The sequence below is a fragment of the Perognathus longimembris genome, chromosome 19, assembly GCF_023159225.1.
Source record: "Perognathus longimembris pacificus isolate PPM17 chromosome 19, ASM2315922v1, whole genome shotgun sequence".
Taxonomy (NCBI): Eukaryota; Metazoa; Chordata; class Mammalia; order Rodentia; family Heteromyidae; genus Perognathus; species Perognathus longimembris.
In genome coordinates, this window is record NC_063179.1 from 27,188,239 (window position 1) to 27,210,435 (window position 22,197).

The 22,197-nt window shown below is 36.1% G+C and overlaps 1 protein-coding gene across 1 annotated transcript in view; it reads right to left on the minus strand.

Annotated features, from left to right (window-relative positions):
• Itga1 (integrin subunit alpha 1) overlaps positions 1 to 22,197 on the minus strand; it is a 139,790-nt gene that overhangs the window by 35,780 nt on the left and 81,813 nt on the right. Inside the window, exons 7-11 of the mRNA XM_048368185.1 lie at positions 19,227 to 19,375; positions 14,612 to 14,762; positions 7,745 to 7,910; positions 3,963 to 4,036; positions 3,175 to 3,319 (exon numbers count right to left, since the gene is read on the minus strand). Of these exons, the coding sequence (XP_048224142.1) occupies positions 3,175 to 3,319; positions 3,963 to 4,036; positions 7,745 to 7,910; positions 14,612 to 14,762; positions 19,227 to 19,375 (685 nt within the window). The remainder of the gene's footprint in view (positions 1 to 3,174; positions 3,320 to 3,962; positions 4,037 to 7,744; positions 7,911 to 14,611; positions 14,763 to 19,226; positions 19,376 to 22,197) is intronic.

Genomic DNA, 22,197 nt, shown 5'->3' on the forward strand with positions numbered 1-22,197 from the left:
CTTCACATAATACATTAAAAGTTTCTAGGGCTGGGGATATAGCCTAGTGGCAAGAGTGCCTGCCTCGGATACACGAGGCCCTAGGTTCGATTCCCCAGCACCACATATACAGAAAACGGCCAGAAGCGGCGCTGTGGCTCAGGTGGCAGAGTGCTAGCCTTGAGCGGGAAGAAGCCAGGGACAGTGCTCAGGCCCTGAGTCCAAGGCCCAGGACTGACCAAAAAAAAAAAAAAAAAGTTTCTAAACATTTACCACTTAGTAGAAGCAATTATTATGCACAATTCACCTGTATTTTGCTTTTTATTGCTGCTGCAATAAAATATAACCAAACTTAGTGGTTCTTGATGTCAATAAGTGCTTTGTCTTAGGATTCTGTAAGTGAGATGTCTGACACAGTTCTCCCTGACTAAAATCATGAGCAGGTTCTGTGGAGAATAAGCTATACTCTTCCTTTTATGCATCCATGGACCATGCATACTCGACCAAATGTGGGACTTTGTAGGTTTTCAAAACAAATGACAAATCTCTCTACCCATTTCCCATAGTTATATCTCCATTGGAAAGGTTCTCTGGGACTTTTTAAGGACACTTGATCATAATGGACTATGCCAAATATCGTGGGCAATGTTTCCATCTCAAATTCTTTAACTGTAGCACAGCAACAAGGTGAACTTGAGTCCAAGTATTAAGAAATGGAAATTGTTATTCTACAGTACCAAAAGAGATATTTTGTGGACAATAGAACATAACAAGAAAACAATAGGCTAGAAATATTGATTGCTTTTCAGCAATAATGCTAAGTTCCTTATAGTCATTATTTAATTTACTAATCTCAATTACCCAAATTATATGCAATTCAATTATTGCATTTTTAGAAATAAGCAAATTGGAGCTTTGCCAGATATAGTAATTTGTCTGAAGCCAAAGAAGCAATCAGAAAGTCTATAACTCAAATTTCTGTAATCCACAGCTATCCTTAATTACAGATAGAACTGTAATCAATTAGAGACTTATAGCATGAATAGCTTTATCACTTCTACTTTGATGGGTGTATTATGTTTCAGTAAGTGGTTTTACTTCCCTACCCTTTGGATATTTAGAATAATGGTATTTCCTTCAATATCATACATATATCATTGACATTCTTCAATATTGGATTTGTTTTTATTTCGTTGTTTTGTTTTTTTTTTTTTGCCAGTCCTGGGCCTTGAACTCAGGGCCTGAGCACTGCCCTGCTTCTTTTTGCTCAAGGCTAGCACTCTGCCACTTGAGCCACAGTGCCATTTCTGGCTGTTTTCTATATAAGTGGTACTGGGGAATTGAACCCAGGGCTTCATGTACACAAGGCAAGCACTCTTGCCACTAGGCCATGTTCCCAGCCCTCGATTTGTTTTTATTATATTCTCTGAGTAGAGTTTATGAGTCAATGTGGTCTATACTCTTTTGTGGCACGACCAAACACAGTAGCAAGTAACAGTTATACTAATTTATATGACATAAATTATATATGAGCAAAAGTGTTACATAATTCCTCTTTCTGGGACAGAAAGAAGCCTCAGGTTAAACTGGTTCTTGAGTCCGGGTGTTTTACATAAAACAGTCTCACAGGATCTAATCTGCCCTCCATCCCTCTCTGTCAGTTTTCTGTAAGCACATAGCATACCAAGAATAATTGCTATTTCATCATTGTTTCTCACCCAGAGCAATTTGCAGGTATAGATCTACCTCACTCATCTTGTAATTCAATGTGGGGCACACTGCAGACATTCAATATTTGTAGCATGCTTTCCTCATCAACCCAGAATTGGGCATTTTGGTGACAAAGTGAATACTGGCATAAGAATCAGTGGAACCAGACTGACCTCAGACCTATGACGTGATTGTTTTGTCCTTTGCCTTTTTAATTTGGAAATTAGATGTTTGATTCTGCTCTCTAACATCTCTCTTAATGCTAAAACTTGATGTGAATTTTATATAATATCTTTTTTTATCACAATCTTCCAAATATTTCATAGATGTGCAATGTTCACTTTGCCTTCTAAACTCTGGTTTCTTCAAGCTTTGGAGGAAGAGGGATTTGTAGCAGGGAACAAACTGTTTCTAGATATGACTTCTTAAATAATCAGTGACTGGTTTAGCCTGGTTTACCACTTTGTTTTTAGAATATGTGATGCTTAAGACAATGGGATATTATAGCTAAAGTTTACTGATCAAATTAGAATATAATGGGACTTCCACAAGAAAGAAGACTAGACTCTCATTAATGTGGTTGAATATCTTAAGGGATTTTTTTTAAGAAGTAACAGTGTCTTTGCTGCTTACTGTATTTTTAGTCATCTAAAATTCAAGTCCTTTTTCTCTTCTGAAGTCCTGCTGTCTCTATAACTCTGTTAGGTGTCCTTGTATAGAAAATACATGGAGATACCAGTGAAAATGATGAAACTGACAGAAGTTATGAAATAGAAAGAGAAGATACAACAAAGAAATACAATGTGAATGCTTCAAGCCTAGGTATTTATTTTCTTTATCACTACATCCCCAGAACCAAAAACAATGGCCAAAGCCAAAGAGGAGTCAAAAAATATTTGTTGAGTGAGAGCTAAGAAATGATGTTCTGAGATCTTCTTCCAGAGGCGAGGGAGCCCTATAATATACCCCAGGGAGCTCCCAGACTGGTATAGATACTGAATTAACTGGCATCAGACACATGTAGCCTAGTTTCTAACAAAAAATTAGAACATGTTATGGCATTATATCACTGAGTTTAAGATGAGTTTTCACCTGTGTTGTGAATAGAGCTGTCAAAGAAGCTCTATGGCAATATAAGATAAAATTCTCTTTTTCAAAATTAGGACCCACAGAGAGAAACTTTAAGGATAAACATTGTCTACAAGGATATAGAGGTCTTCAGGTGAGAGTAAATAGCAGACATAATGACACCTGGTAAAGTTCATGTATCCCACGCAAACATTTCCTACACTGGCTATCCCAACTGAGAAAGGGTAGTCTTCAGGTTGCGGGCCTTTCACTCACTAAGGTTATTCAATTCTTTCATGAGTCCTTTAAAAGACCTAAATCTTCACAGTGATCTTGCTATTTGGTATAAACCTATCAAAATATAATCAGGAGTTTTAAAGATAATTTTTAAAAATAACAAATATATCCAAACCTTACCTAAATAGGATGCAAGGGGTTCATTCTCTTTGGCAGACTCAACCTGAAAGGTTGTGTTTTCAGGAATTATGGTTTGATTAGCCTTCTGCATGACAACTGTTCCATTCCAGTCATAGGCTCCTACTGCTCCAAGCATGACCCAGTCCTTATGTGCAAATACAAACAACAACAATATTTAATAAAAACGGAAGACACAAACTTACTCCACATTAAGAATGCTACAAGTAATATTCTAAGTGGTTTATATAAATTGACTCATATAATCCTGCCAATAACATTATGGGCTATAACCCTATAATATAGAAAAAGAAATGGGTACACTAACTTGTCCAAAATTACACACACAATTAGAGTTGTCAACATTCCTTTATACAATAATGCATGATGGCTTTTTTCAACCAATTGTAAATGACACAGTTTCTATTCTTGTCTTTGTGCTTTCTTTTCAGTGCTAAGAATTCTTGTCTTAGATGTCAAAGGACTTAAAGCAAGCACCTTGAATGCTTTGATATGGAGGAAGACATAGATTCCATATCTCTAGCAAATAAATTATTTCATGTAGCCAGATACACAATTGTGGGAAACAGACTTCAGATAAATGATTTGTAGAATACAGTGAGGGATGTGAGATAACATTTGCTAGCAAGAAGCTTCTGTAATGTCAACTTCCCTATTTATTGGAAACATCATCATGATTTACATAACTTCTTATACCATGAACTAGAAATTCCACTTGTAACACCAGTGATTGCAAAAGCCCTTTCATTTTCTACCAAGTGATCTTGTACCTGTGAATAATGAGCACTGAAGCCGGTCTGAGACATTTCCATTTCAAATGATGCTGCAGACTGGTCAGCTGTAGCTATAACACAGGAAAATTCCACCGTAAACAATTAACAGTATCTTTCAGTGTAATGCTAACTTACAGGATAACAAGTGCCTGATCGAGCTTGAGTTCTTATCAACTAGATCTCAGAATACCTCAGAGAACCCAGTATAGTTTTCTCAGTCCTGAATTCCTAGGGAGGGCTGAGTAAAAGAAAGACCAAGTAGTGTAAGGACTCCTGTCTCTGTGTCATATTTCTGCTTTCCAATTCCTACTGAAGAAATGGAATTCTCCACTGTTATGTCTTCTATATCCTAGCATGCTGTGAATCCTAAGGCGCTCTTGGACCACATTGTGAAAATTACCATAGTAGAACACTTCTGTCTTGTTTTTATATCTAGGAATCATGTCTAGGCTAAAACTTTAGAAGACGGGAAAAAAACCCACAACTATTCACAGAGAATTTCAACCCTTATCTCAGCCACAAATCTTCTTGGAATTCCCTTCCTTGAGAAAGGATTTAGGATGGGAGGCAGCTTGTCTTTGCTGGGTATTCCCTCCAGGTCTGCAAGACACTTTTTCACAGGGATTCCAGTCATATGTGAACTGGTTACAGATTTTTTTTTATTAAGAATCTTGGACTCATTTTGAAACTCTTTACTAAGAGGCAGAGACACTCCAGAGCCTTCTGTGGAAGTACTTGTAATTATTCTCAAAATATTCACAGAATCAAAGCCACAAGGTCATGAGGGAACTGAGGGAATGTTGGTCTACAAGCTTCTCAGTAGGAAGGTACTGATTTATTTGGCCTTAGTAAGTTAAACACACACACACACACACACACACACACACACACACACACACACACACAACTTAAAAAAAAAGTCAGCCTGCTTTTCTATTGAGGCAGCAGTCCTGAACTTAAATACATGTATTATTTATTTACTGGCATAAAACTACATACATTAGCACTGGCCTTTTCAGAGAAATTGATTAAAGGAGGCAATCAATACAAAAGCAACTATAAAATGTTAATCTCATATATGAATTGCCCTCTATGTACTTAAGCACATATTTTTCATACACCGTGCTGTAAGGTGTTTTTCCATTTATCTTCATAAGGCCAATGGCATGGATGCAGCAGCATAAAACTGAATGTTGGTAGCATTGATGTCTGCCATTTTGTTCAGCTGAGAAACCGGAGAAAGACACTATGTGACTTTTGCTCTCACACTAGCCCCATGGTTAGACTTGCCTGTCCTACACCTCTGAGTTCCTTACTCCCAGCCACAACCTGGACCCTGCATGAGGGTGAGCTAGCCACTTTAGCCCCTGCACAGCTTCTGGTTACCACTGTGATTTCCCAGTGCTGGGTGGGAAAGGGACACAGGACGATTTCACAATTTTATTAAATAAGTTCTTGCCCTGCTTGCCTCACTAGGTGGCACTGACTGTCCTTGGCAAGCAGGAGTCTTAATTGTAGCTATTTACCATCTAGAGATAATTGGTGACAGGAGAAAGAGATTTCCCAAGTAACAAGGATAAAAGCACTTTATGATCTCATTATGAAAACAATAAGGAAAAAAATCTGCTCAAAGCACTGCTCTTGGTTAGACTTTGTAAGTGCCGCAGCAAAAGCAAGAAGAGACAGCTTTAATCTGCAGCGTTCCTTATAAAACAATTACTTTTTCTTCATGTGCCAGTACTGGGACTTGAACTCCGGGTCTCAGGCTCTTGTTTAGCTTCTTTTTACTTAAGGCTTGCCTTCTACTACTTGAACCACACCTCTAGTTCTGACATTTTTTGGTGGTTAATTAAACATAAGAGTGTTACTTATTTGTCTGCCCAGGTTGACTTTGAACTGAAAGCCAACTGCAGTATCTAGAATTACAGGCAGGAGCCTGTAATTACAGCACAGAAGCAATTTTGATATGAAACATAAAAATGTCTTAAAGTATTTGGGTACTCCAGTGGGGTTCCTACAATCTGTGCTCTAGTTTGTTAAAATATCATTTCAAACAAATTCAGTCTCCTCCCCTCGGTCCCCCAGGTGATGTGTACTTACTATCTCCAAGTTTTAGGCTATATTTATTTGCTTGTATAAGAGGATATTTTGAAATGATATTTACTTGATAACTAATGCATCTGAGTAATTTATGATATTATCGTTACAGATAGTTCCTTAGCCTATGCTATCAAAAACTCAAAGTGCAAATTAACTTGGAAGACATTGTATGTTTTTTTTTCCTTAAAGCTAGGCAGAGCCATGACCTGGCCACTTATTGGTTAAAGACACCACATGAGTGTTGCAAGCCCAAAGCCATGTGAAAATGACTATCCACAATACAAGGCAGACACACACCTCAGAAGGAGCTGCAACTTCAGACTGACAAAAACGTCAAGTGCTTGGTTTCTGAAGGCACAGGGAGAAATAAGGCAGGGCAAAAAAGGAGACAGAGCAATTCGGGCTGGCTGTACTCTCAATCTCCATTATCTACATTTTCAAGTACTGATTATGACCTTCACATGAAATCTATGCACTGAAAATATCCAGAATTTTTTTCATTAAAGGAAAACACAGCAAAAGTAAAAACCTATCATACTGCATTGCATATTACATGATTTACTTTTGCAAAACTTGATTTTAGTTTTATAATATTTACGTATGTTATTACGTAGTTATGTATCTGCGCATAAGGTTGTAAGCAAAATGTTTATTATCATGAGTTACTCAAAATAGGATCGAAAGCCATTATGTGAAATAATTTTCTTTCAGTATATTTTAATATTCTATTACTCACTTTCCTATATTTTTCCTAGATTGCTAAAACTCAATCGAAATGTTCTACCTTTTTCCAGTTACCTCTCATTTCCAGTTTCCCTTTTGTTTGTTATTATCAAGTCCCATTAAGGAGATTGATGGATTAAAAAAATGTTTATATGATGTAGATTCAACAGTCTTTTCAGAGAATCCTTATAAGGAGAGTGAATTGGACTTGGAGACACAGTAAGAGGGAAATAATTCTGTGTTGGTTTCTCTTAAAGAGAACATGAAGAAGGAATGTCCAGTATGCCTGGTAGTACAATTTTGAAGACTTTTTGTCAAGAAATATCTAGCTACAAAGAATTTGTTACTTGACATCACTGATCTAAGGCAGAGGAGGGAATAGCAGCCTCAACATCTTTAACAGCCAGCGCCATAGGAAAAAGAAAATCAAAGAAATATCCACACCCAGCACATGATTTAGATAATACACACCATAATATATAGAAGTTTCACTGCCAGGAGACTAAAGACAAAACTCCAGAAAAATCTGTAAAACGTGCAAAAAGCAAAATCCAGAAGAAATATAGGAACAAAAGGGTTATTGTATCATAATAACCTCAGAGCAATCCCAGTGGAACATAGAAACAAATGGAAAGACTCAACTAGAGCTAGTAGTTCCATATTCTAGACCTGTCTCACAGCAAAAGCACATGGAAACATTTTTCTCCTTATGTATCTATTTGACCACTGTCTTTCTCACTGAGACTGTCAGCTTTGTACAAAAAGAGCATCTAGCAGCTCTCTTTGTATACTGCAGGCTTGATCAATGGCAGATTTATGTAGAAGGGAATTGTTCCTTGCTAGCTATTGTGCACAGTAAAAATGTGTTAGTGATGTGCTGGGAATAAACAGCAAAAATCTCTTGTATTGAGTTTGAATATAGAGAAAGCTTCCAATATGAAGAGAAATAGTCATACCTTCCAGGGCAAATATTCTTTCTCCCAGAGCTTTGACAATAGTGACAAGGGCCAATTCATCTGAGACATTGAAGAAATGTTTTTCGGTGGGTTCACTTGCAATTGATTTTATTTCTGCCACAAATTTTTCAGTGCTCAAATTTCCTCGGTTATAGTGGCCAAGAATCTAAGTTACAACAGAAACAAACAGCAAGTATATATTTTAACGTCTATATGTTAAGAAATAAAGGATCAAAAAATAAGGATATCAAGCATACTGTCAGCAAACCATAGTGTGCAGGGTACCTTCACACAACGAAATTTTATACACTTTAAGAATACACGGTTCCATCATTGTTAACTTAAATAAATGTTTTAATTAGCATAGGAAAATATTTTTAAACCCTGCATATATGTGTGTTTGTGTGAAAATTTGCTCTTTTGCATTTCAATGTCTGTTTTATTATTAGCTGACCTTTTGAAATTCAATAGCTCAAAAATAATGGTGTGAATGCTTTTGATATTATTCCAGCTAGTCACACCACATATAATGTCATATGAAATCAGAAAGTAAGTTACATGTGTTATAGATACATGAATGTGTCACACATATCCAAGTATATAGAATCATATACTCATATTAGCTAAATGCATATGTCTGCATAAGTGTGCATATACACATATTAATATGTTCATGTGTTCATGTGTGTATCTTTGTTGTACATCTATAAATAAGTTGTATACCTATGTAAACATATGCCTATATGCATCTAATATTTGCACACATATTCTGAACATATAGTACTCATAATTTAAGTTGGCAATCTTGAAGGAAAACAATGGGGTACTGTTGCTTGCACCCAAATGTTGGGCTAACAACAATATTTAGATTTCCAAGCAAATTTTTAAACTCTACTGATGTAGAGTTTATTTTTATTTTATTTAGTTTATTTTTATTTTATTTAGTTTAGTTTCGCTTAGTTTTATTTTTTAGTGTTGGGAGATAGGATATTTTATTATTTTCCATTATAACACTTTCCTTTTATAACCTATATATAGTGTGGAATATTTTTATAGGTTATATCTATTGTATTTTTAAGATAAAAGAATATCAGAATTTTTTAATATAATTTTTTCTTTATTGTCAAAGTGAAGAACAGAGGGGTTTCATATGTAAGGCAGTGAGTACCATTTTTCACCCAACTTGTTACCTCCTCCCCCATTTTCCCCCTCCCCATTTCCCTCTCCCCCCCATAAGTTGTACAGTTGGTTTACACCATACAGTTTTGTAAGTATTGCTGTTGCATTGGTTTGTCTTTTTATCCTTTGTCTCTTGATTTTGGTATTCCCTTTCCCTTCCCTAGTTCCAATACACATATATACTATATCCAGGGCACTAAAATCAGTTACAGTGATATCAGGGGTAAGACCATGGGAAAGGAGTATGAAAAAAAAAAAGCATGGTTTCACATGGCATGTTGAAAATAACTACAACAATGACATACTACTTGTCTTCATAACTTGACATTCATTTTGCTTAGCATCATCTTAGGTGATTATACGGGCATAGCTATTGAGCTACTGTGATCTTCTGCTATGACTATCTTAGACGAGTACTAATTATTCCCTATGAGGGAAACCATAGAATCCATGTTTCTTTGGGTCTGGCTCATTTCACTTAGTATAATTTTTTTCAAAGTCCTTCCATTTCCTTATGAATGGGGCAGTGTCATTCTTTCTGATAGATGCATAGAATTTCATTGTGTGTATATAACACATAAAATATATTTTATTGTTATTACTAAGGTATTGTATTGAAGGCTTATCATTTCATAAGTAATGACACATAATTGATACTCATTTTTTAGGCTTTTACTGGTATGCGTTAAGACACAATTGAGGTACAGAATGCATCTACTAATACACATAGTTCTTTTTTATTTTACATAGTTGATTCCTTCTTTTTTGTTCCATCTCGGAAGCCAGCTATGTGTTCGCTTTTCCCACAAGTTCATATTTAAGGAATAGGAGCTTTCCTCTTTTTTTTTTTTTTGAGAATGCATTTGAGAACTAGCTATGCTGTTGCCTTGTTTTCTATTGATGATTAGGACTTCCAACATGACAATTTGTTCACTAAGAACATTTGAGTTTCAAAATTTTATTAGTTAAGCTACTATAAATATTTGCTTCTATGTATTTATGTGGGCAAGTTTTGGTTTATTTGCTGAGTTAAGATCTACAAGTAAGAATACTGGGTGGCATAGTAGTCCTAACTTCATAAGAAGTGCCTAAGCTGGGCGCCAGCTTATGCCTATAGTTCTAACTGCACAGGTTGCTGAGATCTGAAAATTACAGTGTGAAGACAGCTCAGGTGGGAAAGTCCATAAGATTCTTTTCTACCAAAAAACAAGAAACCCAGAAGTGGAGCTGTAGCTCAAAAGGCAGATCACTAGACTTGAACACAAAAGCTCAGGGACAGAACCGAGTCCCTAAGTCAAGCCAAACAATCCCCAAGAGCAATTATTTCATTTTTCAATATTACTACCACTAACAGAAAATATTTGAGAGATTTTACTACATCCCTGATGGCACTTGTTATTGTCAGTTTTGCCTTGTTCATTTGCCTTGTGGTATCTTATTTACTATGTGTTTCCCTAATGTTTAGTGAGGTTGAGAGATTTTCATGTGGTTATTTGTCATAATAGTTCTTTATTTGCTTAAGGTCTGTTTAATTATCTGCTCATTTAAATAAACATAGGTTGATTTTTTTCCTTTTAGTGGATTTTGAGAGATCTGTATTATATTCTGACTACATACCCTCTTGTCCAGAAAGAGGGCTGTCTTTTCATTTTCTTTACTGTATCATCCAAAGATCAGGAATTTATTAAAATGAAATCTAAAAATATCCAAGTCTAAAATACAAAAATTTAGTATTAATATTTGACCAAGTTCTACATTTGAAGTTGAAAAACTTTGTTGACATTAAGAGAAAAACAGATAAATATTTGATAGTAATATTTTTTAAATATTGTTATTGTTTCTATTAAGAGATTGGATAGTCTCATCTTTCATTTACCTAAACAAATATTTAATTCTTTTCCATTGGTAGTGAAAGCATCATTTAATAATAAGAAATAAGTACAGATTTTACTTGTGTACAAGTGGTACTTGAAGATTATCACCTCGGTTTTCACTTTAAGTAGCTATAAAACTTTTATTATAATAACTCATCTGGAAGCCACTGAAAGATCAAAACTGTATTGAGTGAAAAGGAAATACAAAAGAATATCTTATATGTGATTTCATTCGTATGACAGCATTCAGCAGTGGACAAAACTGGCACAGGAGTATAGGTGACAGCAGTGGATTTAATGGAGACCATGTACTGAAAACAAAGGAAAGCATGAGGAACATTCTGGAGTGACAGAGTTGCTGTGATCTTGACTGGGATTGCTATGTGGACATGGTATGTTACATCATGTGAATCTATGCTATTGCTGACTTCTTAGATTATTCACACTTTCCAAATTGAACTTATGCATCTCACTGGGTATAAACATTACCTCAATTTTTAAACAGCTAAGGAATTATTTGGACATGTAACTTATAAGCCATAAATTATTAAGGTTTAAAAGTTCCGAAATATGTATAAAACCTAGCCATCTTTTTCATAAAGCTAACAGCAATAAATTGTTATTAATCTTTCAGATTTGTATAATAGATGCCAAAAATTATTACTGAAAAGAAGGTAAGGTATTATGAGTGTATAATTTGGGTAGTTTTCTGGAATGCACATGCATTTTCTTTTTTTTTTTACACTGTAAACACACTTTTATGGTTGGTATTATCATTAATTGGGACCCTAGAGAATTTGACTACTTTTATTTATTTATATTCTTATTAATTGCCAAAGTGATGTACAGAGAGATTATAGTTTCATACGTTAGGCCTTGGGTACATTTCTTGTACTGTTTGTTACCTCACGCATTTTCTTAAGTTTGATTTAAAATGCTCTGAAAAAATAATATATTGTCTAAGAAAGGTACAGTTTTTTATTTATAGAAAGTTAACATTTGAAGTACTACCATTTATGATCTACAGCGGACATATTTATTTGATCATAAAATAGATAGTGGTTGGGAGCCACTAGTAACCACTGTGTGCAATTGGCACACTAAATGCTAATGTGAGAATATGAGTTTTCATCTATCTAGTCAGGCAAGTTGCAAAGTGGTTTTTAAATATTCCTTTCTAGAGAAAAGTTGGTGGATTCATTCTTGAGTATTCCCCCCTTTGCTTGACTAAAAATTTTGCTCCCATTTGCTGGAGAACACCAGTGATTGATCCAGAAAAAACACAAGCCTATCAGCACTACAGGACTTTCTTTTCCTACCTATAGGACTCCAGTATATCACCTTTTCTTAGCTTCCTCCCTTGTTACATTGTTACTAGGAGTACACTAATATCTGTGAAAACCTTTGTGATGCCTTGAATAGGCATACTATTAAGGAAGGGTGGAGTTGTCTGCAAGGTAACTGGCTGGCCATCTGGGTAGCTTTGGCTAGTTTAAACTACATCTCCACTCCATCATCCAGACATTGGGCAGGAAGGTGTATACCAGAAACTTATATATGACATTAGGAAAGAAAAAAGTCAATTTCTGTGTACTTTGCTAAAAGTGTCAAATGTGGGAGGTTAGTAACATCTCAACAAATACTCTACTAGTGCTTTCAGCCACCTCAGCTGTGCAGCCAGGGAAGAAAATGAAGGAGAAGGCTGTACAGAGCAGCTTGGATAGAGAAGGAAAATTCAAACAGATATAGCCTCGCTTCCCTTCCCTTCTCTTCACTTCCCTTCTTTTCCCTTCCCTTCCCTTCCTTTTTCTTCCCTTCCCTTCCCTTCCTTTCCCTTCCTGCTTTCTTTTCCTTTTTCCTTCCATTGTTCTTTCCTTTTGTGGCAGTACTGAGGTTTGACCTCAGGGCCAAGCATATGCTAAACAGCTCTAATATTTAATTTATGCCTCAGGCCCTTTAAAATAAGGATATTGGATTTAAGTAACACTATCTTGGCATCTTAATAGAAGATGGGGACTCTGAGAACTCAGAGCTGGTAAGAGGACATTCTTTGGAGTGCAGATATGTCATGAGCTGTTAAGCTCCAGGAAAGTCATGCTTCCCCTAGGTAATTGGGATGCGATAGTCTCAGATTGTTCCCCTTGATAGTTGGTTTTGACCATGTACAGCACTTTTATTAAGAATAGGTATCCTCATCCAGTTTGCTTTGTTTTACGTTTAACACTTTTGTTGGGCTTGGGTGCCCCACCTGAACATGTGGTTTTAGTCTTTAAAACTTTGTTCAAGCTCTGTTCTGGGCTGTGGGTCATTGAGACAGGAGTCCATCTGCAGAAGCAGGCTCTCCTATGAAGACTCCCAATTGGATCTCTAAAAACATGGCTTCTTTGTTTTCTTGTGACTCAATTCCAGGACAACACCTTTTGAACAGATTCACACTATTAATGGCCAGTCTTGACTATATGATCTTCCTCTTACATTTCCTCTGTAGATAGGAAGACAAACAAAGGCCACCTTGACTAGTTTTTTTGTTTGTTTGTTTGGTTGGTTGTTGTTATTGTTGTTGTTTTGGTTGAAATTAGGTCTTGTAAATTTTTTGGCTAAGCCTGGCTTCATCCCTCAGCCTAGGATTACAGGTTAGAGCCATGGGGCCCAGATATCATTGTTCATTATGTTAAATGAGTCCTGTCTCTCATTAAGAAACAGTTCTCAAGATGCTTTCTTAATGCTTTCTAGACCATACCTAGGCATTACACAAGCCAGAGTATGCATAGAAAAGGCACGAGAGACTCCACAGAAAATATTATACAAATGTTTCCCTCTCTGAGTACACAGTGGGACTACTTTTTCTGTCAGCAGTTCTGTTACTTATGCATTTCTTTGAAATTCATACAAATTCTGAATTATGTGAGTCCTGGTGAATTTTCCCCTGACCACCCTCCCAACGACCCCATGAGTTACCTAAATTATTTGGCAGATCATACAACATCCTAGGATAATAAATCTTTATCCTTCTTCCTCAGATCCAATTAAGCATATTCTTGATTAACTATTGGATTTACATAGTAACTTTAATTTCATTTAGAACTTGGTATTTTTGGAAATAGACACAAAAAATCTAATTTCTGTGCTTTAGACCATGAATGAATTGTTATGTGTAATATCAATGTTCCCAAGTATTTAGCAGTCTATGTGATAGGAAATAGACAAGTAAACAAAATTCAACAGGAAAAAAATGTCCAAGTGATATGTTTAAGGAATAAAAACAAAGGGTATAAGTACAATGTAGAAGTATGAATTTAGAGGAAATATAAAATGTTTTTTTAAAAATCCCAGGATTTGCTGTGATCTGCATACCTATGATTTTGAACTATTTAATATCGCAGGTGAAAAAAGACATGCATTTTGATCCTTCATCAAAGGATGGGTAGCTTGTATAAACATTATTTTCTACGAGGGAGAAGTGATCTTTGTTTTTAAATAACACTTCTAAATTTCTCCCATTTCACTCAATTCAAATATGTCAAGCACAATCATTTGGAATTCTGCTACAATTACCTGAAAGAGACACTCAGAACTGAAGGTTCTCTGAGACAGGTGTCAGTGAATAGCGTGTGGAAGCCATTTACATGCCACACAGTTGTCTTTTATTTGAAAAACAAATGAAATCCTAAGATCCTTTTTGATGTCTCATTTTCATCTGAGTGCAGTAGGTGGTACACAGCCATTATCTTCTAAGACTAGGGTCTGAATATAAAATGCATCCCTCACAACAACATTTAATGCCTTCAAGTGTCAGAACTAGCAAGATACTTACAGCTATGGAAAACCTTTGAATGTTTTCATCTTCACAGTCTTGGATGACCTTTTTCAGATCATAGGAGTCATGAGATTCCCCATCAGTCACAATAACCATCACTTTTTTGACTCCCCTTCGAGCACCTCGGGCTTCAGTGAATGCCTCCTTCCTGAAAAGAGTGAATACAAAAGATAGGTTGATCACACTATCTCAAAACCAGGAAAAGTGAAAACTCAGACCAAAAAACAGAGCAATTTCAGGCTCCTGGTGCTCTTCTCTAAGCTCAGCTTCAATATCCTTTGTTTCTTATTTGTAAGTGTGAGATGCATCTAAGGTACTCCCAAACTTGCCATGTTGCTAAGGCCATATACAAGAGGCAACAATATTTTCTTCCTGGAAACTTCATGAAGGGGGAGTGTGACTGGAGTACCCATCAGCTTCATTGAAGGTCAGGTCTGTAAATACTCTCCTGACCTCTCCTTCCTCCATAACCACTCCTTCCCTGGCCTCTTCTACTTCCTGCCAAAGTTTTTCCCAGAGACCTCATTTCCCAGCATCTCTGACATTCACAGTGCTGAAATCCTGTTTTGAGAAAGGGAGAGGAAGAAGCAGCAAACACAGTGTAGGGAAGCATCCTGTGTCTGGGGTGGGGTGAGATATACAGGTTAGGACTCCAGATTGTGGTGGTCTAAATCATACGGGTTTCAAGGGAGTAAGAAGAGACTGGTCCTTTGGACATAGAATGCTGAAAGAGGCATTGGAAAAGATGGAATGAAGGGAAAAGAAAAATGCTATAATCCAATTGCAAAAGAAGGAATTTTAAATTAACCAAACAAAAATTTAAAGAAAAAGTCAATAGGAGAAATAGACAAATTTATTTGCTCTACATATCCTACACAAACAAAGAAAAAGACAGACAGTTTTCTTCTTTTTAGCCAACCTCATTTCCTCTCTGGAATCTCGGAGGAGAGAAGAACATTTTAATTAGGACTGCAATGACGATTAGGCTTCTAAGTGAAGCAAAGATCTCTGTTCTCTTCTCTGATTGCTGCCTGATTCAAAAGTTATTCTTTTATCAATAAATTCTATTAAATTTAATTTGCCTAAATAATTATTTAATTAAAGACAAATATCTACAGCATGTGCTTTGTTCTTATCTCCCAATCCTTTGGAATTCCCTGGGTGCCAGGAACATCATTTTGTTCTAGTCAGGTGACTCTTGCTGAGTTACTAGATAAAGGCTGATCACTAGAAAGATAAGCTGTGATTAGAATCTGCAGAAAGTGGAGAGGTCAAAGAGACTGAGGTAGTAATCAGGCTTATATAATGAATCCTCCATAAAAATTCCTGAACTATAAGGTTCAGAGAGTGTCCATGTTCCTAATGGGGGGAATTGTCTCATTTTAAGAGTATCTACATTAACTATATCTGGTGACAGAATAAAATAAATTGCAGGAGACCCAAGCTGATATCATAAAGTTGGTCAATGTGAACCAGGACTAATATATCTGGTGTCGGAAGTGAAGTATTTTGTTTTGAGTATAACAGGAGTTTGTCCTACCATTCACCTGCCTTCAGCAAGAATTATGGCCAGCCAGTCTAGCAAGCAAGCCCCTTATCTCAATTTCCCTTTCAGTAATTTTCCACTAACTGATTCCTTTTCCACATCTGTAAGTATCCACTTTTCCTTGTTGTGTTAAAAGCTGAGCCAATCTCTCTTCCCCACTGTTACACTCCCAATTGCAGCAGTGGTTCCTCTTGAATGCTGGATTTCCTGCAATTTTCAACAAGCATATGAATAATTTTCTTTTAACATGAAATGCAAATAGAGAATTTCTTACTTCTTTAAATCATAAACAAAGGTGAAAATACATGCCACAGGCTAGGTTTTCAAAGAAGTTTGGTCATAGATATCATATGAGGTTCAACCCTTTTTGCAATTCTAATTCCTTATAGGATCACACAAAATTCTTATTTTTCTTAAACATTAAGGTCATGACTAAACTAATGAATATCAGCTGAAGAAGATGATTAAAAGGTTTTTCTTGCAGAAAATCTGGTTGCTCTGAAACTAGGGCTGACTTTATGTAACAGAATAGTAGCCAATGGCAGAACTTCCAAGTGAACCCTTTCTGTTTCAAATATATTCCTTAATGAATTGTTTTTGCTTCTAAAATACCAGTATTCAATGTCCTTTCCTGGAATTATTATCCTCCTCTATTGCTTTTAAAAAATAAAATATTCCAGGAAGATCTCTTTCTTTGTGACAAAAGAATCCAAGCCTTAGGGGAAAATACTGTAAGCATGTTGGCAGGAATGAAGTTTGGGATTAAAAGAAAAAGGGAACATGAAAAAAATATTTTGAACTGAAATGAGGTGAATTAGTTCAAAATGAAGATAATGGTGTTTTCCACAATTATTTCCTTCCTTCCTTCTTCCTTCATACCCCTCCTTCTTTTCTCTTCCTCCCTCTCTCTCTCTTTCCCTCCCTCCCTCTCTCCCTCCCTCCCTCCCTCCTTCCTTTCCTCCTTCCCTTCCTCCTTCCCTTCCTTCCTTCCTTCCTTCCTTCCTTCCTTCCTTCCTTCCTTCCTTCCTTCCTTCCTTCCTTCCTTCCTTCTCTCTTTCTTTCAAGCATGGCACTGTCTCTTAGCTTTGTGACTCAGGGTTGGGCTCTTCCACTTGAGCTAAACTTCCAGCTTTATGTTGGTTAATTGGATATTAGACTTATGGACTTGCCTAACAGAGTTAGCTTTGAACTGTGATCTTCAGATTTCACCCTCCTGAGTAACTAGGGTTACAGGCATGAGCCACTGGCACATGGCTGAGATAATGGTTCTTAAGCAATGAAAAACGTTGTTTGCAACTAGTTCTACCTAAAAGGAATAAAAAGTAATTTAAAATAGGCTTACTTATGAAAATCTAATGTATGAGAAAAGTACTCATATTACAATATCACCACAGACTGTGTGTATATTCAAAGCTCAGTGAATGTTGCCCTACTGTTAAAACTTTTTGGAAGCATGTAACAAAATCCATTTAGGGACACATTTCTTACAGTGACATTTTTATAGGAGCAAAGGAAGGCAGAATATTTTTTCAGTTAGTTTTCACAGATAAATATTCTTTTGTAAGTGGTATAAGATTCAAAACTCTTATAGGTTTAGGGCTTTCAAAGACCACTTTGATTTATTTGGAATTTGTTGTCACCATCAGTTATGGAATAGAATGCATTCAGTACACCTACACATATATATTCCCCTCGCTTGCCAATTGGTGATCCTTCAGGTAGGTAAATGTAAAATTACCCCATCTGCTTTTTGTTTATTGCTTCTTGAGCATTGTAGAACCAGAACCACATGCTTTTCAAACATTAATGAGTCTAAAACTGCCTAAGAAATTTTACACATTTTAATATCCAACCCCTTCCTTATGAAGTTTATCTGAATCATTTTAGTCTCCTTAAAACATTGATTTTCATAGGTAGGTAAAATAAGACCTCGGGTAATTCAAAACCAAGTGAGACTCCAGAATAAAGGACACTAAAACAGAATGATTCTTAACCTGAGACAGACTACTTTTTAGATTTTTTGTGAACTGGATTTGCCTAGTTTGTTCCATTTAATGATAACATGAGGAGAAATAGCCACAGATAAGAACTGGATGAGTTTGGAGAAAATACAAGAAATAAAATGTTGGGCTGGGAATGTGGCCTAGTGGCAAGAGTGCTTGCCTCCTATACATGAAGCCCTAGGTTTGATTCCTCAGCACCACATATATAGAAAACGGCCAGCAGTGGCGCTGTAGCTCAAGCGGCAGAGTGATAGCCTTCAGCAAAAGGAAGCCAGGGACCTTGCTCAGGCCCTGAATTCAAGGCCCAGGACTGGCAAAAAAAAAAAAAAAAAAAAAGAAAGAAAATGTTCTGCATTTTTAACAGGGAACAGTGTGTAGTTTTTCATGAACCAAAGTGAAATCCTAGAGTGGATTATTCCTTCTCCATGAAGAGAACACCAGAGAGGAAAAAGGAAGGGTTATAAACAGAAGAGAAATGAACAAAAAAGTAACAAAGAAACAAAGCATTACAAATGAGCAAATACATTGTATTTCTTTCATGCTTTGCATCAAAAATGTTTTGAATTAATGTATCTGAAAGCTTCAGTGATACTAATTTAGGTACTAAAATATATGGTCATATTAATATATGTGCATACATACGCATTATACAGACATACATATTGAGTCGATATGACTAAACATTATTTTAACTTGTTAGTTACATTAGATTGAGACACCTAGACACTGCAAATAAAGACTAAATGCAAAAGAAGAAATAAAATAAAAATAACTAATATTAGGTCTTTATACCCCCAATAATATGACAAAATACACTACAGTTAATTTTTAAATCAATTCTCTGTAAGTTTAGACCTTTGTAATCACAGAGAAACAGAAGAAGGATGGTGAGTTTTCATTGCAGGATAGCTTGATTCTGTAGTAGAAATTTTTCTAAATCTAATTTTAAACATGCCAATGTGAAATACTGCCAAAGCAAACATTCAATCACGTTCCAATGGACAAGACTATGTGTAGTTCTTTCACATAGTCTTTTACTTTCCTTTGATTTTTGTTCCTATACCTGGCTGTGTCTATTCCCAGGGCTGTCATAGTCTGGAGGCCACCTCTCCGGATGATCTTCTTTGCTGCAACAAGTACTTCTTCTGTAGATGAATACTTATTGAGGTTGAACTCATGGGTTACATTTTCTCCATATTGTACAATTCCAACCTGAAATACCAAACCACAGTGAGTTATGCATTTAGCAAAATTCTCTGTTCAATTTTTGTTGAGTTTAAATATATAGATTAGATATGATATACAGTAGTCTTTCAGGTAACTTTAGAAGTCTATCAGTACATAGATCTTTCTACCTTAATACGGATAATGATGGCCTTTCTGTGGATGTTAGTCTAAAGAACAAAAAATAAAACCGCTATTATTAAACTTCTAAATGATTGAATTAATCATCTAGTCAACAGTTTTTACAGATGAATTCCCGTAGGCTTAAAATATTTTATGATTAGAATTTCAGTAACCAAAATGATCATATTTTGTAAATAAAGAACCTGAGTTTAAAAAGCTCACTCTATTGTGTATATATACCACATTTTTCTGATCCACTCAACTACTGAGGGACATCTGGGTTGGTTCCATATTTTAGCAATGACAAATTGTGCTGTGATGAACATAGTTGTGCTGATGGCTTTAGTGTGGTCTTGCTTGTAATCTTTTGGGGAGATGCCCCAAAGTGGAGCTGCTGGGTTGTAGGGGAGCTCTATGTTTAGCCTTCTGAGGACCCTCCATACTGCTTTCCAGAGTGATTGCACAAGTTTACATTCCCACCAACAATGTAGTAGGGTTCCCTTTTGGCCACATCCCCTCCAGCATTTGTTATTGTTAGTTTTCCTGATAATGGGCATTCTTATTGGAGTGAGATGGAATCTCAGTGTTGTTTTGATTTGCATTTCTTTTATGGCCAGTATTGTAAAGCACTTCTTCATGTGTCTCTTGGCCATTCTCATTTCCTCTTCAGAGAAGTCTCTTTTTAGGTCTTTAGCCCATCTTTTGAGGGGAGAGTTTGGTTCTTTGAGGATTTGTTTTAGAAGAATTTAATAGTTTTGAGTTCTACATATATTTTAGATGTGAAGCCTTTCCCCATTCTTAAGGAAATCGAAAGACTTGGGAAAAACCATACTAAGTGAAGTGAGCCAGACCCAAAGAAACATGGACTGTATGGTTTCCCTCATAGGGAATAATTAGTACATGTTTAGGCTAGTCATTGCAGAAGATCACACTAGCCCAATAGCTATGCCCATATGAACACATAAGATGATGCTCAGTGAAATGAACTCCATGTTATGGAAATAAGTGGTATAACATTGTAATCATTTCCAACATGCCATGTAAAACAGTACCCTTTTTTTTCTTTTCTTTTTCTCTCATATTCCCTTCCTGTGGTTTTACCCCTGCTATCATTGTATCTGATCTTAGTACCCTGGATACTGTATATATGTGTATTAGAACTATACCAAAGTTGAGAGACAAAGAATAAAAACACAAGCCATTCCAAAAGCAATAGTTATAAGACCATTTGGTGTAAACAACTGTACAACTCATGTGGGGGACAGGGGGCGGGGGAGAGGGAAAGGGGAAGGAGGGAGGTGGGGGAAATGAGGGAGGAGGTAACAAGTTGAATAAGAAATGTACTCACTGCTTTACATATGAAACTGGAACCCCTCTGTACTTCACTTTGACAATAAAGAAAAAAAACTCACTCTATAGAGTAAATGTAGAAAGAAGTCTAATACAAAACATGTAATATACCAGGACTAATTCAATCATCTACCAATGCTCAACAAAAATGTGCCCCTTAAAATTCCTCCTTACTTTAGTCGCATTCTCTGCTAGCTTCTGCTAATAAATGGAGACACTGAGATACACTGAATTATGCAATAAACACACAATAGGTAACATTTACAACAGGAAATTGAATATGAACCTTCACCCTTAAAATTATTTAGCTAAATATAAAAAAGAATTAGAAAACATAAATAATTGTAAGAAGAGGTGTATATTATAATCTGAATAAACAAGAAAATTGTTTATTCTATGTCTGTTTAGTTCTCCTTGTCTAAGAAAATATCTGTTTGTCACTATTGTTCACTATCTGTCCTAAGACACTGTTTTACTATATTTGGAACAAAGATCATCAGAAACCCCTTTGGTTAGCATGACAGGATATAACCAACTAATTACATAAAACTTAAAAAAAAAATTGGGGCTGGGGATATGGCCTAGTGGCAAGAGTGCTTGCCTTGTATACATGAGGCCCTGGGTTCGATTCCCCAGCACCACATATACAGAAAACGGCCAGAAGTGGCGCTGTGGCTCAAGTGGCAGAGTGCTAGCCTTGAGCAAAAGGAAGCCAGGGACAGTGCTCAGGCCCTGAGTCCAAGGCCCAGGACTGGCCAAAAAAAAAAAAAAATGAGGACATATCCATTACTTCAAATCATTTCCTTGCCTTATGATTAATTGAATGTGATAGACATTTTTATTAACCTTTGCTTATATTTAATTTTTTTCTCCAGTCACACTACAGCTTTTGATTAGTAATCCTAGAAATCACTTAATAAATTCCAAAAGGAATCCAATAGGCTTCACATTGTCTTTGTGTATATAAACGATCACTATAAACATAAGTAAACTGACTTTGTTACTTCAGAAGTCATTCTGCTAAATTCTAGGCTCCAAAGTGAATAAATATGGCTGTGGAAGTTAATGGTTCATCCATTCAGAATAGATTACAGAGTTTATTTTGTTTTATTTCTTCATGTTTTCATTTGGTTGACTTGAAGTCTAAAGAATTTTAAAATTTTCTCTTCTACTTCTGTCATTATCTGGAGAAATTTCAGCATCTTCTTGGGTAAGCTTTTAAGTAGCCTCACCTCTCATTTCTCTGTCCAGCTCACCTCTAATTTTATGACATCTATTCCCAAACTCTTGTCCTTGATCTTGTCATATGGAAAGCTTCACTAAATTGTGATTTGAAT